Source organism: Grampus griseus (genome assembly GCF_964374135.1).
Source record: "Grampus griseus genome assembly, chromosome: 20".
Lineage (NCBI taxonomy): Eukaryota > Metazoa > Chordata > Mammalia > Artiodactyla > Delphinidae > Grampus > Grampus griseus.
Window position 1 is genome coordinate 25,329,922 of NC_139014.1, and position 18,868 is coordinate 25,348,789.

Sequence of the window (18,868 nt, forward strand, 5' to 3'; positions counted from 1 at the left end):
TTTCCTTTTATCAGTTGGGTCAAATGCTGCTGATAAGAAATGGATGAGTGCAAGAATGTCAAGTAAATTCCAACATCTAGTGGTAGATATAAGGTGTAGTGACTCAAACATCTGAGAAGGTCCTGAGGCTAATGATGACCTTCCTAATGTCATTAAGAGAAGGGAAGTTTAAGTGCATTCTGTGTCAGGCACAGGGACAGATGCTTTTACTTACAGTGTTTTTTATAGTCCTCATATCTTCTCAACTAGAGGTTATTCTGAATTAGAAGTTATTCTAGGCCTTTCTCACCTTCTGAGATGGCCCACACTCTGTGGAGTGTGTTTCTCCTTAAATAAATACACTCCTTACCTAAAAAAAAAAAAAAAAAGTTATTCCGCGTTAGAGATCAAGCAGTGTATACTCGAAGAGGCTAAAGAATAATCCCAGGACTTCCCTGGTGGCGCAGTGGTTGAGAGTCCGCCTGCCGATGCAGGGGACACGGGTTCGTTCCCCGGTGCAGGAGGATCCCACATGCCGCGGAGCGGCTGGGCCCGTGAGCCATGGCCGCTGAGCCTGCGCGTCTGGAGCCTGTGCTCCGTAACGGGAGAGGCCGCAACAGTGAGAGGCCCGCGTACCGCAAAAAAAAAAAAAAGAAAAAGAATAATCACAAAGTCATACAGCTAGTGGTAATGTAGCCAGAATTCTAACCTAGGTCTGAGTCCCAATAGCCATTACTGGTCACTGCCTTCATGAGTATATATATACAACATGTTTAGAACTGTTTCGTTTTCTCAAAATGGTTAAAATTTTGAACGGATAAAGGCATTAATTATCTGAGAACTGTTTTACTATGGAAATCCTCCAAATCCTCTTAATCTGATGATGGGTATGGGTCCTATTTTACTGTTCTTGAGGGGGAATTTTGTTCCACTTTTTCAGAAGTTGCTCCACATGGTGGCAGCACTGTACCAGCAAATATCAGAACCTCTTGCAAAAGGAATTAATGCTTCTAGGGTGTTCTGCCTTAGTAGTTTTCTCGTAGCTCACTTTAGAAGGGCATCCTAGATGTGAAAGCACCAGAACATCTGGAGAAATTACTTTGAAATTGGAGGGTAGCATGTTGACAAAAATCTGACTACTCTTGGGGTTATGTTGACCTTCAGGTTGATTCCTGGTAGTATGCGTTGCTACAAGTAATAGGACTTTATTATATTTTCATTTCGTGTCTTTTATGGGGGAATCTCACACACCTCATTTTCCTGCAGTTGTTTCTACCATTTTATACTTTAGTTAAAACTGACTTTCCATGAAATACTATTTGAAAGAGAAAAGATAGTTTGAAGTAAAAAAATTCTCACTGTTAAGTCCTAGGTTAACCTCCCTGAGTCTGTTTCCTCTTCTGTAGAGTGAGAGGTACCAACTTAGAGAGTCGTTAGGAGTATTAATTGAACTGTTGCATAAAAAGCATCTGTGAAAGTGCCTGGCTTATGAGAGTTCATGAAATGATGGCTGCTGCTGCCATGATTATGAAGTAGACATTAGGCAAAGGTTAACATTATTGCTACAATATTAATTTAAAGGGTTCTGACCCCTTTGATAGCTATACAGGTTCATATGGTAAAATCTTTCTGAGAGAATTAAAGCTAAACTTATTTCCAGACACAGATTTATTAGTCCATTATTTTGAAAGTAAACGTATTCAGAATGAGGAAGCACTTTGGCACGAGAGGAAAATAGCTCCTATGATTTCTTCACAAATAATCAGAGTTTTGAGAATTCTGTCTCACTAAATTGACGTTTGCAAGAAAGATACACTTTTGGGTGATAGTGATAATTCTCTAGCTTTTGCCCATGCATTAGGATTTTCCCTCCTTACTGCAGTTTTCCTTTTCTCTCTTAGAGGCATTTTGAGGTATTCCAACTTCAGTTAATGTTTACACCAGAATCTGCCACTCCAGAGACTCTCTTGACAGCCCCACCACATGTACTTTGCTTTTTGTTTGTGAGCTCAGGTCTCCTAAATCCTTTGGCTCAGCGCCTTAGCCCCTTTGATCTTGTCTTCTAAGCCTTCTGAGTTCTACCATCACTCTGAGAACTGCCCCTGGGAATGCCCTTCTTCCATTGCTCTATCCTGTCTGCCAAAGCACAGACTACTGAATTAGTTAAACAAAACAAAACAAAAACAACCCCAGAAACATATTTTCGTTTGTTGAGGGTTTTTCTGCACAAGCAGCATGCTCTCAGAACTTGGCCCGGTATGGCCTTTAGCAACGGTTCTAGTTAAACTGCCAGCTTCTTTTAATATGAACTTATTTTGGAAAGCTGTTTTATGAAAAGTAACATTTTTTTTTCTCAGAAAAAGTATGTATTTTATCCATGTGCTAGCCAGCATGTAGAAGCCACGTGAGATTATGACAGTGGTTCTTAACTGGGGACGATTTTGCTTCCTGGGAGACAGTTGGCATTGTCAGGAAACACTTTTGGTTGTCACAACTGATGGGAAGGTTGCTACTGGCATCTAGTAGGTAGAGTTCAAGGATACTTTAAACATCCTGCAGTGCACAGGGAGCCCCCTACAACAACATGAAGGACTAATTTGTTTTAAAAACTTAAATAATGCCTGACATATAGTAAATGCTTAATAACTGACAGCTATTCTTGAGAAACAGATCTAACGTGACGTACTTTCTGATTATTGTAATTTCTAGTTAGACTTTAGAAGGTTTGTGGTGGTTTGCTGTCTGTCTGAGATGATAAATGTTGAAAAACTGAAGTCTCTCTAGATCACTTTGTAAATTTGAGAAGGATTTTTGTCAGAATATGTTTGTTGTCCTCGTGGGCAACGTTAAATCATTTATTAATGACCTCATTTAATTTAGTACTTCAATTATATGAATTCTGTTATCCCTAAATATATATCAATAAATAGGAGAATAGTTATAAAATTAAAATATTATATAGAAGCGAAATTAGAAATGCGTGATGCTCTTCATGCCCAGCGCCCATAAAGGAGTACCAGAGCTGGTAGAATTTTAGGCATGTGTGAGAGTGTCAGTATGTGGTAGGCACTGGGTAAGAATGATGTAGGAGGTAACATGTTCACTCAGTCTGTGTCTGGATGCCCCAAGTAAGTAATGTTGTATTTGGTACTAAAAGATGAGTTGCTGGTAATTTCTGCAGGATCAGAGTGTTGAGTAAGTGGAATCATTGGAGGCTGCTCTGTTATAAGGGCAAGTGCCCATCTCAGTGCTTTTCGGTTTTTAAATTCTTGCAGAGGAAGGAAACAATTTTTGTTTTCCTTTATGATAAACTCTGTGGAGATCTTTTTATGTGTATTCTCACCTTAGGAATTTTAATCATCAGTTTTCATTTTATCAGTTATCACTAACTTACGTTTTTGGGTTTTTTTTAAATCTCATTTTGGGGGCGGGTTTTTAGATTTAGAGAAAAGTTGCAAAGACCATACAGAAAGTTCTCATATACCTATCTTCACACAGTTTTACTTAATGTTAACATCTTACATAACCATGGTACCTTTGTCAAAACTAAGAAATTGGCATTGGTACATTACTATAAACTGAAGTACAGACTTTATTTCACCTGTTTCAACACAAATATCCTTTTGCTATTCCAGGATTCAATCCAGCATACCAAATTGCATTTAATCACTTCCTTTTATAAAGAGTTGACTCACTCTTCATGAAAGTATCTCAAAAACAGAAAAGTGCTTTGTAACTGTGAACTTTTTTTTTTTTTCCGCTCCAGTACTAACACATGAGGGTTAAAACTCAGGCTCTGAAACCAACCAGACTTGGATTTGTATCCTGGTCTGCCATTCTTAGCTTGGTGGTCTCCCTGAACATCTCAGTATCCTCGTCTACAAAATGGAGATTATAAACAGTGCCTCTATCATTGGAACGTTGTGAAAAATAAAAAGAGGGCTTGCAAAGCACTTAATAGTGAACCTGGTATAGAGTAAGCCCTTAATAACAACAAAGGTTTCTTTATTGTATAGCGATCGTGGTGCTGGTTATTAGTGATTTTAGAAGGGTTAATATTTCAACGGAAAATTTATTTTTTAAAGATATTTAATTCTTTTTTTAAATTAAGCTGTTTTTATTATTTTTTATAGTTTTATTTTATTTATTTTTCACTGTGTTGTGTCTTCGTTGCTGTGTGTGGGCTTTCTCTAGTTGCGGTGAGTGGGGGCTACTCTTCCTTGCGGTGTGCGGGTTTCTCATTGCATTGGCTTCTCTTGTTGCAGAGCACGGGGCTCTAGGCTCACAGGTTTCAGTAGTTATGGCATGCAGGCTCTAGAGCGTAGGCTCAGTAGTTGTGGCACACGGGCTTAGTTGCTCCACGGCATGTGGGACCTTCCCGGACCAGGGGTCAAACCCATGTCCCCTGCATTGGCAGGTGGATTCTTAACCGCTGTGTCACCAGGGAAGTCCCCAAAATATTTAATTCTTTTGTATACATTATTTAAAGCCAGGCATTATTTTTTAGGGTGATTCTGAGGGCAGCTTATCCACAAATGAAGTAAATCTATTTACAATATTACTTAACACATCATTGCAGGATTACTTTTAAAAGATAATTGTTCAAGGATATGCCTAAAGCAGTTTTCGTAGGCAACTTCCTGAAAACTGGATCTGTTGTACATAGTAATTCAGTAGTGTACCGAAAGATCACGGCTTATTCATTTCTTAGTGTCCCTTTTAAAATGATCTCAAGGCTCTAATTTGGCAGGGGATTACTTACTCTCAAAAGGGAGATAATGGTGTGATAATAAATGTTTTGTTTTGTTCATGTTGCAGCATGCTTTTGTGTGATTTAGGGCTGGTGTGCCAAGTAACTCTTGGCTTCTTAGGAGTGCCTTTTGTCCATTTGTAGATATTTATTTGTAGTGTTTTAGCTTTGTGAATATTCGCATTTCATCAAAACACATCTTAAGCTACTTATGTAAGCCCCTTAAGTAAGTAATGAGTTTTATTGAGTCTAATTTTTAAATCTTACTTGTTACCAGATATTCAGACTTTCTTGCTGTAATGGGATGTGTTGACTCCACTAGGTAGATGTGTTCACTTAGCTTCCTCATTCTGGGAAAGAAGATGGGGGAAAAAACGGAACATTACAGAATGTCACATGTAGTCAGCATATTATTAGTTGGCAGTCTGGACAGTGTCTTGGATTAAAGCATGACTGTAAAATTAACTGGTACCGTATAGTCATTGTATTCTTTTTTTTTAAATAATGCATTTTAAAATTTTTATTTATTTATTTATATTGGCTGCGTTAGGTCTTCGTTGCTGCACGCAGGCTTTCTCTAGTTGCGGCGAGCGGGGGCTACTCTTCGTTGCGGTGCGTGGGCTTCTCATTGCAGTGGCTTCTCTTGTTGCGGAGCATGGGCTCTAGGCACGGGGACTTCAGCAGTTGTGGCATGTGGGCTCAGTAGTTGCGGTGCGTGGGCTTCAGTAGTTGCAGCACACGGGCTCAGTAGTTGTGGCTCGAGAGCTCTAGAGCACAGGCTCAGTAGCTGTGGCGCATGGGCTTAGTTGCTCTGCAGCATGTGGGATCTTCCCGGACCAGGGATCGAACCCGTGTCTCCTGCATTGGCAGGCGGATTCTTAACCACTGCGCCACCAGGGAAGTCCAGTCATTTTATTCTTAAGGAGATGCTAATGACTGAAACATGCTTAGAATAAATGCCCTGTGCTTTAACGTGTTATTTGAGGCAACTCCATAAAGAAGAAAGTGAGATTCTGAACCGTTGCTGATTTTCAAGAGGATAAAAGTATGCAAATCACCTTTATTTTCCATTATAATAGTTTTGGTCAGTTATTCTACTGCGTTCAATTTATTCAGGTCTTCAGGGGCAGCAGCCAAAACGATTGTAAATTGAGTGGGAAAATTGAAGTGTTTGTTCAGAGTGTGTGACCTTGAAGGTCATTGCTAGAAATGAAAGTCTTCTAAATATAGTTAATTGGAGGAAGTCACTATATTGGGAAGTGCTATCTTTCTTGGGTTCTGAGGCTATGAAAATGAGTGAAATTAGAGAGATCATTCAAAGGGACAGGGAAATGTGTGAGAGATTTCTCCTAAAGGAGCTTCTGTCTGTGATACTCTACTCCCAACGTATATCTAGATTTCCTTCTAGAGTTCTTTTTTTACAGGATCATTTTTATTTTAATCATACCCACCACTCCAGCTTGCTCCTTAAAAAAAAAAAAAAAATGAGGTCTGGGACTTCCCTGGTGGTCCAGTGGTTAAGACTCCACTTGCAGGGAAGAAGATCCCGCAAGCCGCAGGGCGCAGCCAAAAAAATAAAAATAAAAAAAGTAATGTCAAATTTATGTCCTCAGAATTGCTGCATATGAGACAGGGGTAGCTTATAAATCAGATTTTATAGCTGGATAGTAAATCTTGCCTCTTTGAAGTGCTGCTAGGATGTGATTATCTCTGAAATATATAAAGTAGGAGAATACATTTTTCTCCTTGTATAAATCTGCCTGGAAATAATGTTTTGATTATATTATTCTCCCCAGCTCCGATTATTCTTTCCCTTTCCCCCATTTGAAGTTCACAGCTCTTGGAACTTCTATAAATGCAGGCGGCAGAGTGATTAGCACTCAGACACTAGAATCAGATACAGGCCTTGAGTTTGTTTCTTTTTTTTTTTTTTTTTTTTTTTTTTGCGGTACACGGGCCTTTCACTGTTGTGGCCTCTCCCGCTGCGGAGCACAGGCTCCAGACGCGCAGGCCCAGCGGCCATGGCTCAGGGATCCTCCCAGACCGGGGCACGAACCCGTGTCCCTGCATCGGCAGGCGGACTCCCAACCACTGCGCCACCCGGGAAGCCCCAGGCCTTGAGTTTGTATTCAAGCATTTTCCCTTTCCAGCTTTGTTGGCTAAGCAAGTCACTGAATTTCTCTAATCCTATTTATAAATTCATTTTTAAAGCCTATTTCCTTATCTGTAATAGGTGGATTTTGATAGCAACTACCTTAGAGTTGCTGGGAAGGTAAATGGCATAGTAAGTGTTCAGTAAGTTTTAGCTATTATTGTCTTTTATCTCTTTGTCCAATTCTATTAGGCATAGTATAAAGTAAGTCAGAACACAAACTGCTTACGTTAAAAAAAAAATCAGCAGACTCCAAGGGTCCACAGTGAACTGTCAAATTGAAGGGGAGTCTGTAGTTAGGGCAGAGAAAAATTTGTCTAATATTGAGTGTGATTTTACACACACACGTGCACGCATACTTCTGTATGTATGTATATGTTTGTGTTTAATATCTGTATCTGTAAAGTATACATATTATATTAGGTCTACAGGGGGTAGGGGTGGGATGGGGAGGAGGAATGTTTCATTGCAGTCTTCCAAAGAACAGAATTTACCATAATTGGGAGGCAGGATGAATTTAAAAAAAATTTTTTTTGATGCTATGGGATATGTTCCTTTGTAGCCTAGATGCCAGCTTTTTGTAACTCAACCAGTGTGCTGAGAAAACTCACTTAAACCCTATTTATAAATCCATTTTTAAAGCAAAACTTCCTTTAGAAACCCCTTTCTTTCTTGGGAACTCCAGTTTTTCCGAGATTATAATTAAAAGGCCATTGTTCTCTTCATGGCAGTGTTTCCTAAAAGAACTGCCAGTTTTCTAGGGGGGAAAATGTTATGCATGTTAGTCTTAGTTCAGATTCAAAGTGATGGTACAAGAGAAAGAGACATAACCTTTGTTTTAATACACTAGTAGACCAGGGCAGTTACTGCAAGAGTCAGATTTTTTCTTTTGATAATGAATTATTGTTTGGAGAAAACTCTCAGGGAAGAGGAAGTAAATCATGTTTCAATCCATTATTTTTTAAAGTTTATTTTTACAAACAGATAATATATGTACTACATTCTATACAAAATTCCAAAGAAACACAGAGACAGGTGAGTTGTCCTGTATACCCCAGCTACCCAGCTGCTGTCTTGAAGTCAGTCTTTGCCTGCTTGAGATTCGATGCTCATTTTGAGTTTCCATTAGAGTGAGAGAAGCATGGCTTACTGACCAGGAGAACTCTAAGCAGCTCTTTATGGGCTCACTCAGTATATTTCTGAAAACTTAGCAGTATGAATGTGAAGATTAGGAGATGAAAGTGGAAAGGTAGAATAGAAGGAATTTTAGAGGAATAGCAGTAGAGTTTTGTTATTGGGGGTGTATCTCCTCTGGTCAGTCATTGGCTCAGTGACCATTTGGCAGTGATCTTTTTTCCCCATGCAGACTTTTCTAAACATAATCATATAATCTGATCTCTCTGGATCTTTTAATTAGATTTACTTTTCCCTGTTTCTTTTCTTGTTTTAATGTGATAGTAAGTGAAAATTGCCTGTTTTACCACCAGAACATATACTTCATTAGCTGCATTATATACTTGGTTTAATTTCCAGTTACCTGTGATGTTAGCAGAGGAATTCTAATTGTTCATTCTGTTCAACATTTCCTGTTAACAGACCTCATATTTAATTTTTTTTAACATTAAAAAAATTTGACTGGCAGAAATGGTAAGTTGTGACAGGACATTTGTTTTGGACAAACTGGTAACCAAGACTGGGCATGTGTTGGCAGCAAGAGAGGAAAACAGGCATTTGTTCTTCCAGTGTGACATTTTGATCCTTTATCCTGTAATCCAGTGTATTAATTGTATTATACAGGGGAAACACAGTACCTTTTCCCCGCATGTAAAGCACTGAGATGATGGAGATTATTGTTTCACTTTTCATGCTTTTTAATTTTTACTAAAGGCCATGCTTGATGGTGTGGTTGGCAAAGAAAAATTAAGTCAGGAAAGAACCTCATGCATGCTATCATGTGATAGGTGAACTAGATAATCCTTCTCGATTTGTCTTAATAACAATAGAATATTATATCCATAATCATACTTACCAAGTGAACCTTTGATTTTTTTTCATCTTGGAATTTTTTGTCCTGATCACTAAGTTATAACTGAAGGCGATTCCATTTGTGGCATCATTATCTTAGTTAATGGATACTGTCATGAATGTATTATTTGATTTAAAAAACCATATTCTCTAGAATTTATCTTCTAGGTAAAATCATATACTGGGATAATCTGCGGAGTACCCAAGTGATACGGATATTAAAATCAACAGCTAAACTGTAACCGTTATGTTTCTTCTCTTGCTAGCAAAAGGATAATCATACAGCTCTTAGTTTCTCAAGCTTTTAACAGGGACTTCAGTCAGAACTAAAAATGAGTTGACATTTCTGAGAATCTTTTCAATATACATAATTAATGAAGCTGCTACCTATTGCATCTCTTTATGCTTACAGAATATTTATATATAGCCTTACTGTGCTAATATTTAGCGACAGCTGAGAGCCTCACTGCAAAATGTGGTTTTAAATTCATTTGTACAGAGCTATAGTTTTTTGTCTATTTTGTTTATTTTTGGGTGTCTTTATAATCTTAAAATTACTTTAAACATTCATTGGTTGTAGATTTCTTAGTTAAATTAGACATAATCTGTAATTTTGATAAAGTGTCCACTTTTTTTTCTTGCAGCTAGTATGGATTTCTGGGTCTGTAAGTCAGGATACAAGTGTACTTTCTTATATTTGGTAGCAATTTTTCATTTATCATACTGCCTGAGTTAAGGATACATTTGAGATACTATATTTCATTGATTCTAAGATGCATTATTATTTCCTGTATTACGTAGAAAGAAAAATACCTCCTATTAAACTGACATGCTGTTGATTAGTAAATATATCCCAACTTCAGAGATGTTAATATGAAAAACTGTGCAACTTAGTCTTGATGAATTATGGTAATATTGCCACCTTAACTTTGTATAAGGCTTTGTAGAAAGCGCTTATACATAAGTCATCTGATTTTATCCTCAAACTAAAGCTAATCTGTGAGGTGGATTAAATTATCCCATTTTCAGATGAGGAAATTGAATTTCACGGAGATTATGTGCTTTCCCAACATCATGTTACAGTGAACTATGGTTTCAAGGTCACATTTTCTTACTCTGAGACTTAAGGTGTGATTGACACCTGAAGTATCATCTCCCCACCCCCCAGTACATGCACACCCATACACCTATAAAATTGTTTGGCCTAGATTTTTCTTTCCATTGCCTAATGTACATGTTTCATATTTAAACTTCACTGTTTTGTGTTTTTTGTTTTGTTTTGCCTGCAAGGCATGTGGGATCTTAGTTCTCCAACCAGGGATCGAGCCAACGCCCCCCTGCAGTGGAAGCACGAGTCTTAACCACTGGACCACCAGGGAAGTCCCTGACCTTCACTTCTTTTACAGCTGTTCATGTGTCTTAATTCTACTGATAGTGTTGACTACTATTAAAATTATTATTGTTTTAATAGTAAGTCATGAGGGACTCTCTGCTAATATGTGAATTGTTTTAATTCTGTGTTGCCTGACCATGAGGAAGCTATATATGCCATCATTGGTGGTTTATTATACGTTTTGAAAGCAGTATATCTCTTTCTAGCTGACTGCGTAAAATGTTCAGGAACGGTTATGGGTTGAGATCTGTGAAGTGATCCAGAGAAATAGTTGTACTGTTCTTGACAAATCAAGGTCATATCTGCTTCTTTCCCAGGTGGTGGCTAATGCTGTAGCAGCATTATCTGAAATCAGTGAATCTCACCCAAACAGCAACTTACTCGATCTGAATCCACAGAACATTAATAAGCTACTGACAGCCCTGAATGAGTGCACCGAATGGGGCCAGATTTTCATCCTGGACTGCCTGTCTAATTACAACCCTAAAGATGACCGGGAGGCTCAGAGGTCAGTCTGTTTTTCTGGATAGTATCTAGGAGTCTTGCCTGGTTCAGTAATTTCTAGTAAGTCTGTATTAGAATAAGGGTCTGTTACATTGAGAAAATCAGTGGCTTATGGGATATATATTGCTATCCTGTGGTATTTTCTCAATGTATTTAGGAACATTTTAGGTGGTAGAGTAAACCATGCAAAAAATAGCTCTTCCTAAGAGGAGATGTGTATTTTTCATTTCTTCTTTGAACAGTATAGTTACAACCCTCTGAAAAACTCTCCCTCATCATGGTCTCACATTTCCCATACAGCAATTCCTAGCCATTTGGCAAAGGTTTTTTGAGCGTCTCTCACTGTAGTAACAAAATTTTCGTTCTTTTAGATACATAGTAAGTGGCTTGATACTAGTTATTGAGCTGCCTTATACCTATAATTAGTACTAGAGAAACTGTGTTGGAGCCAGCAAAATGTATGATGTCTTCCGTTAGATATAGGAATCTCATCAGTCTGAATTTGGAGAAGATTTTGGAAGGCACACCTGGATTGTTCTGCTCAGCTCTCTACCACTTTAGTGTTGCAGATTTTCTTTGACTATCAGATACTGACTACTAAATTTCACATACACATACATACATTTTAGTTTACAGAATCGGAGGTATCATCAGTTTTTATTGAGCATTTTGTGTATATAGGCACTGTACTAGGCAAAATAATTCTGAAGAATTGTTGGCTCTTCATTTTATTTTATTTATTTATTTATTTATTTTTTGTGGTACGTGGGCCTCTCATCGCTGTGGCCTCTCCCGTTGCGGAGCACAGGCTCCGGACGCGCAGGCTCAGCGGCCATGGCTCACGGACCCAGCCGCTCTGCGGCATGTGGGATCTTCCCGGACCGGGGCACAAACCCGTGTCCCCTGCATCGGTAGGCAGACTCGCAACCACTGCGCCACCAGGGAAGCCCTGCCTCTTCATTTTAATTATGGTAGATAGAAACCTTCCTTGCCCGGCTAAAGCTCGAGCTACTATAATGTAAGTGCTCTTCACTCGTCTGGGAAATTGTTCCCTCTGGATTTAACCAAAGCTCACCCTGATAGTTTCTTTCCATCGCTGAAAGTACAAATATCTTCTGGAAAGAACTTTACATACAATTTTATTTTCTCTTGGTCATTGACATCTCACACTTACTCATTCACTCAGCAAGTATTTATTGAGCCCATGCTGTATGCCAGGCATTGTTCTAGGCTCTGAGGATGTAGCAGTGGACAGACAAAAATCATAGCTCTTATGGAACACTTATTCTGAGGGATAGGGCAGAAGTATATATAATATGTATACGTAATACAGCATATAATAGGTCAGATGATGATAAGTGCTAACAAGAAAGATAAAGTAAGGAAGAGATCTAACAAATATGCTGGGTGATCAGGAAAGGTCTCCCTGAGAAAGTAGCATTTGTATAAATACCTAAAGGAGGTCAGGGAGTCAGCCAAGTAGATACAGGAGGAAGGGAGAGAAACACAGCTTACTTACCTTGTGTCCTTAACTGAGTCAGCTAGCCACTCACGTTGCCTAAGAGCTATCAAAATTAGGTTAATTTCTGAAGAACCCTCAATGGATAACTAAATATTCTATATTTTATGAGACATTTAAGTGTAGGTGGCAGGGACTAGGAGAAGGGGATGAGGTTGAGAGAGTATTGCAGTGGTATTGTGTTATTAAAAACAAACAAACAAACACCCTTCCCGAGATTCCCTATTATGCTGAATACAAGAGGTTGGGTGGTTTTCCCTGTCAGCCCATCTCCTTCTGCATCTTACAGTGAAACTTCAGCCACAGTTGGTTGATATCTCTCACTATGAAATAACTCTCAGAATGCTTAATTTGACTTCCTATAGGCTGAGGAGAAATGGGCTGTGAGGCAGGGAGCCCTTACATAATATGGGGAGACAGAGAGGACTATAAAATAGGAAGGTAAATGGTGTGAGCTTCAGGTGTTTTGGGTATTGGCTAGTTCCCTTCCAGTTTGAACATCCCTTATTGCTGGTTTCCTAAAGTCTTCTGATATCCCTGCTCTGTTTGTAGTTTGCTGGGATTGAGGCGTCTGCAGTGTTAGATCCCAAATTTACCTATGTATGGAGTTTTGACTTTTCTAACTGATTTTCTAATTTCTTTATACCTGGGCCATGGGAACCTCTGACAACATTACCTTATAGATTGGATTGAGCAAAGAAATTATAATTTAAGGTACTAATTTTCATTTTCTGTCCTCAGTATCTGTGAGCGGGTAACTCCTCGGCTATCTCATGCCAACTCAGCAGTGGTGCTTTCAGCAGTAAAAGTCCTAATGAAATTTCTAGAGTTGTTACCCAAGGACTCTGACTACTACAATATGCTGCTGAAGAAGTTGGCCCCTCCACTTGTCACTTTGCTGTCTGGGGAGCCAGAGGTGCAGTACGTCGCCCTGAGGAACATCAACCTGATCGTCCAGAAAAGGTTGGGAAAAAATGAATTGGTGATTAGAGTGTTTGTAATTTTGAATTAAACTTAATAACATTATTAAAGAGGACTGTGTTAAAACTCTGTTTAATGTATGGAAATGAAAATACTGTATGGTAGAGCAACTTGCCCAGGGTCAGGAGGCTAACAGTTGATTTTAGAGTGTTCCTACAATGAATGCCTGGTGTTGCTCTACAGTTTAGTTCCTTTTCTGAAGGAACTCTTAGTTGTATGATAGCTAATGTGTGCTTAATATGGTTCAGGCTGTAATTTAGATCAGGTTGTTGTTCTTCCAGTGATTCTTCTTGGCAATATATATTTTACTCCTTAAAAAGGATAAAAATAGTCTGCCAGATGGATCTGGTTAGAGGGGTGTAGAGGAAATTTGTGAGTTTTTTTCCCCTGGAGTGGAGTATGTGAATGGAGAGCAGAGGAGCACAGGTTAGGTGTTAATGCAGACTCAGAAGGGTATAACAATATATGCCTCACCTTCCTTATCTTGTGTTTCTGTGTACCACAGGCCTGAAATCTTGAAGCAGGAGATCAAAGTTTTCTTTGTGAAGTACAACGATCCCATCTATGTGAAACTAGAGAAATTGGACATCATGATTCGTTTGGCATCCCAAGCCAACATTGCTCAGGTCAGACTTAAAGTAGATTCAAGTTAAGATCTAATAACTTAGATCTTAAGATCTGGCCTTCAGAAAAATCTAGGCCATGAAATTGCTGTTGGAGAATCCTTAATGATTGTTCACTTCATGGATTTTTAACAGGTTTTGGCAGAACTGAAGGAATATGCCACAGAGGTGGATGTCGACTTTGTGCGCAAAGCTGTGCGGGCCATTGGACGGTGTGCCATCAAGGTGGAGGCAAGTGTCCCGTGGTAGTTGTGATCACGTTGTGGGACTCTGGGTATTCTCTTCACCTCTTTCCTTACATTTTTAAGTTTATCAAAATAATAAAGCACATTGTTAAAATATTAAAGAATTTTTAATGAAAAACAGCTGTCCCTGGTCCGTCTCTTTCCCGAGGGAATCATGTTTAACTCTGTTCCTAGTTTTAGTTATTTTGATTACTTCCATATCTCTAATATCCTTATGCTACTATTTATTGATTTACCAATTGTAGACATCGCTTATTAACTTTCCGCTATGAGAGAAGCAACTTGGTTCATATACTCCATCACTTCTACTTCTACCGTTCTGTATAGATCCCCTGTATAGTTATATCATGAGGTTTCTGTTTCTATATTATCTTTGTAAATTGAGATAATATACCTTTGTTTCTTGTTCTATCAACTAGAGTCTTGCAAAGCTTGCTGTGCGTATTATGCCTGTAAATATGTAGAGCCTACACAATCAAATGATTGCGTTTTCTTTCTTATAAAGGCTTTTGTTTTTTCTGTAGTTTATAATGGCCTTTTTTTTTTAAATTTCATTGTGCCTTCATTGCACTCCTATCTTCTTCCAACTTTTCAAGCATAATATCAAATTAATAAAACTTTTCTTTTGTTCTAGACCCTTCTCTCTTCCAGTCCTCTGTCCTTCCAGTCCTTACTCCAGTCTGAGTGGTTGCTTTCTTGTCTTCTGCACAGCCGTCTTTCCATACAGCTTCCCTTCATTGCTGTTTCTTGTTATGGGTACTTTTTCATAGCATTCCTTTTTTTGTGGTTGCAATAGTTTCTTAAATCTCTTGTGATGTGAGTTACAGTTTTTGGTTTTGTTTCTGCAGTTTGAATTTGACTATCTGGAGCATTTTATGGTGATGGTTGCATGTTTATATATGATTTTTTAATTGAAGTGTATACCATACTTACAGTAAATTGCTGCCTATTTATATTAAAAATGAGATGACAGAAAAGTTGTCAGGACTTCTGTGCACATAGGCAGGACTGTTGACTAGCAGGTTTCTGCTTTAGGGCAGGGAGTTGATCTTTACTTGGAAGTCCTCTTGAAGAGCTTCTCTGTGGTCTTAGAGGGCAGATTGGTTCTAGCTTGGTTGCAGCCTTCCAGTAGGTATTAAGGGCTACAACTTACAATGCACTGCTTCATCAGTTACCAAGCCTCTATTGTTTTTCCTCATTCAGAAGTTTGTTGCAATTAATGACGGCTTCTGTTCACAAAGATATTGTGGATTCAGAGCTCCATATTTGTTCTTACTACTTGACTATGTGCAATTCTGCTTTTTTTTTCTTTTGACATTTTATTTAATTATTTATTTATTGGCTGCGTTGGGTCTTCATTGCTGCGCATGGGCTTTCTCTAGTCACGGTGAGTGGGGGCTACTCTTCGTTGAGGTGCATGGGGGCTTCTCATTTCGGTGGCTTCTCTTGTGGCAGAGCACGGGCTCTAGACGCACGAGCCTCAGTAGTTGCAGCACGCAGCCTCAGTAGTTGTGGCTTGTGGGCTCTAGAGCACAGACTCAGTAGTTGTGGTGCACAGGCTTATTTGCTTCACCGTATGTGGGATCTTCCTGGACCACGGCTCCAACCCGTGTCCCCTGCATTGGCAGGCGGATTCTTAACCCCTGCACCACCAGGGAAGTTCCTACAGTTCTACTTTGAGTCAGATTGGACCATATGATTTCACAAGGATAGTTACTAAAATAATTTGTACAGTATGACCAGTGCTTCACAGGAACAGAAGGAAACAGATGCTGTTTCAGAGAAGTGTCTCTGAAAGCCAAATTCCTAATTGGCCTTCCTTGTTTTTATTTACTGAATGCTGCTTCATATAGTTACCACTGATAAATCATTTAGTAGACTAGTTGTTATAGCAAGAAGTCAATTAATCCTGGTTTCTACTTCTGGTTCTGCCAGCTCAGTTGCTTCACATACTTAATATATACTTCTGCTTCTCCATTTGAGAAATGGGAAAATCTGTTTATTGGATCTTGATGTGTTACATCTTTTTTTTAACTACCACACTTCTTAACTTACCACCACTACTTAACTTTTTTCTTTTTCTTTTCTCATTGTGGAATAGCCACCTGCTTATGGTATTAATGCAGACAATTTTCAGAGCTATTTTGGTAGCAGAAGAGTCATTTTGTGCTTTTCACTGCCAGAATGTCATTGTCTTACTAACCTCTCTGACAGTGCTCTTGCAAAGAGTCTCATTCCAAAGTTAAAGAGATTTTTCTATCCCTGGAATTACTAGAAAGTGTTCTCAAAGCATCTAGATTCCTAGCGGCTGTTAGTACCGTCTGTTGTGACTAACTGGAAAAGTTATCCATCATCTTCTGGAAGAGATGAACTGGTGGCTCTCACTTCTTCCTTTGATTCAGGGTGCCCTGGTGGGAATATGAGTGTGTGAGGAATGAACTTCCTTTGGAAGCTTAAGATCAGCCTTCAAGAATCCTGCCTTTTAGATAGTGTTCTCTTATCTCCAGTTACCTGGATATGCCTAAGAACTTTTCTTAGAACTGGTTAAATCATGAAAATTATTAGTTGGAAAGAGTTGCCTAGTCCAGACACAGCTGTTGGGGCAGGAGAGGCAGTGATTGCCTGTTTTTAACTAACGTATCCATGGGACAAGGGCAAGAACCAGCGAGGGAATTGTAATAGCCTTTCTCTGTAGCTTCCAGACTGAGCTGCTGCTTTTCTCTCAGGGCATCTGACCCTTTTTTAATGTGTAGTTGGTTTCAAAGATATTACAGATGAGAAAAAAAGAATTTTAGTGTAGTGCTTAGCTAAGGTAACAGGGCCTATTGTAAAATTTGGGTGTTAAGAGTTGGAGTTGTTTTTTATCATGACTGTAAGTACAGGTGTTTCCTTGTTGCTTTAAGTATCCTGAGGTGAAAAAAATGTATAATTTTATCATATTAAGTTGGTTAGGTTAAAGATTAAGCATAAGCCATTGAGTCAATAAATAACACTGAAAAAGCAATTTCATAGTACTGTTTTTTCAGTAACTTTTGCCTATTCTTTTTTGTTTGGTTGTTTTTTTTAATAGATTTTACTCTCCACCCCACCTCCAGCTTTATTGAGGTATGATTGACAGATTTAAAGCTGTATATATTACAGTGTATACCTGTTTCTTTAAGGAGGAAATAAACCCCTGCCCTCCTTTTCTTACAAATAAAATGATTTTGTTTGCGAGACTTATTTATATGTTTGGTTTTGTTTGAGAGAGATTAAGTCACTAAGTTAAGGTATTCCTCACTTCCCACTCTTCTGTTCTTTGGTGTTTACCATTTCTCATTTTTGTAGCTCAAGATAAGGTACTGACTTACGTCTTATGCAAACAAAAAGCATATGTATTTACTACATAAAATTATTAAAAAAGACAAGTTAAAAGTAGAACACTCTGCTTTCTCCTACCCCTGTTCTACCCTTCCAGAGATGATGTGGACATGATTTTAAGTCTTTGTTTACATAGTCCTCCATAAACAGGTGTGTTTTTTACAAAAACGAGATCATTCTACAAATGCTATTATGTTTTGTAGTCTGCTTTTTTTGCTTATTATACATGGACATTTTCCCATGTTACTGATAATATTTTACATCATTTTTAGTGGTTTGTAGACATACTGTGTGATTGCTTCATAATTATTTAGCCTTTCCCTTCCTGTATGGACCTTAAAGTTGTTTCTGCTCTTTTTCCAAATAATGGTTATAAGGAGGATCCTTGTAGCTAAATCTTTAATCTCTAGTTGAGGTGACATTTTTTTCATTACGCTTAGCCATTTGGAATTGCTTTTTCATGGCATGTGTATCTTTTTTCAATGTGTTATCTTTTCCACATTGATTTTTTAAAGTTTTTTATAATTAATTAAAGGTATTAATTCATTTAATACCCCTTCATTTCATTAATAGTTATTTTCCCAATTATTTTCCTTTTGATTTCATTTGACTTCTTGATGCATAGGAGTTTGCATTTCCTTATGTAGTGAGTTCTATCCATTTTCTCTCAATGGTATCTTTTTTTTAAAAAATAATAAATTTATTTATTTATTTATTTGGGGCTGCATTGGGTCTTCGTTGCTATGTGTGGGCCTTCTCTAGTTGCGGAGAGTGGGGGCTACTCTTCGTCGCAGTGCGCGGGCTTCTCCTTGCGGTGGCTTCTCTTGTTGCAGAGCATAGGCTCTAGGTGCTTGGGCTTCAGTAATTGGGGCGTGCAGGCTCAGTAGTTTTGGCTCGCGGGCTCTAGAGCGCAGGCTCAGTAGTTGTGGTCACGGGCTTAGTTGCTCTGTGGCATGTGGGATCTTCCTGGACCAGGGCTCGAACCCGTGTCCCCTGCATTGGCAGGTGGATTCTTAACCACTGAGCCATCAGGGAAGTCCCTCTCCCAATGATATCTTTAGTGGACCACCTAGAAAATTGTGCTTCACTTCAAAGTTATATAAAATTCACTTTTATTTTCTACTTTAATGGCAATGGTTTGGTTAAAGATAAGAGTGTGGAGATCAAACACCAGAACAATTCATCCTTTCCTTACTGTTATGAAATGTTGCCTTTATCATATACTAAATTTTGTATGTCTGTATGCCTTTCTCTGTTTCTGGACTTACTTTGTATATGCAATGATTGGATATTTACTTTTGTTCCTCTGCCATACTGCTTTAATGGTGTTTTTAAAA

At 38.6% G+C, this 18,868-nt stretch overlaps 1 protein-coding gene across 5 annotated transcripts in view; it reads left to right on the top strand.

The window, feature by feature from the left end:
- Positions 1-18,868, top strand: part of AP2B1 (adaptor related protein complex 2 subunit beta 1) — a 123,253-nt gene that overhangs the window by 25,475 nt on the left and 78,910 nt on the right. For all 5 annotated transcript variants that reach the window (XM_082678211.1, XM_082678207.1, XM_082678210.1 and 2 more), the window contains 4 exons: positions 10,617-10,807; positions 13,064-13,285; positions 13,809-13,929; positions 14,062-14,157. In XM_082678211.1, the coding sequence (XP_082534337.1) occupies positions 10,617-10,807; positions 13,064-13,285; positions 13,809-13,929; positions 14,062-14,157 (630 nt within the window). The remainder of the gene's footprint in view (positions 1-10,616; positions 10,808-13,063; positions 13,286-13,808; positions 13,930-14,061; positions 14,158-18,868) is intronic.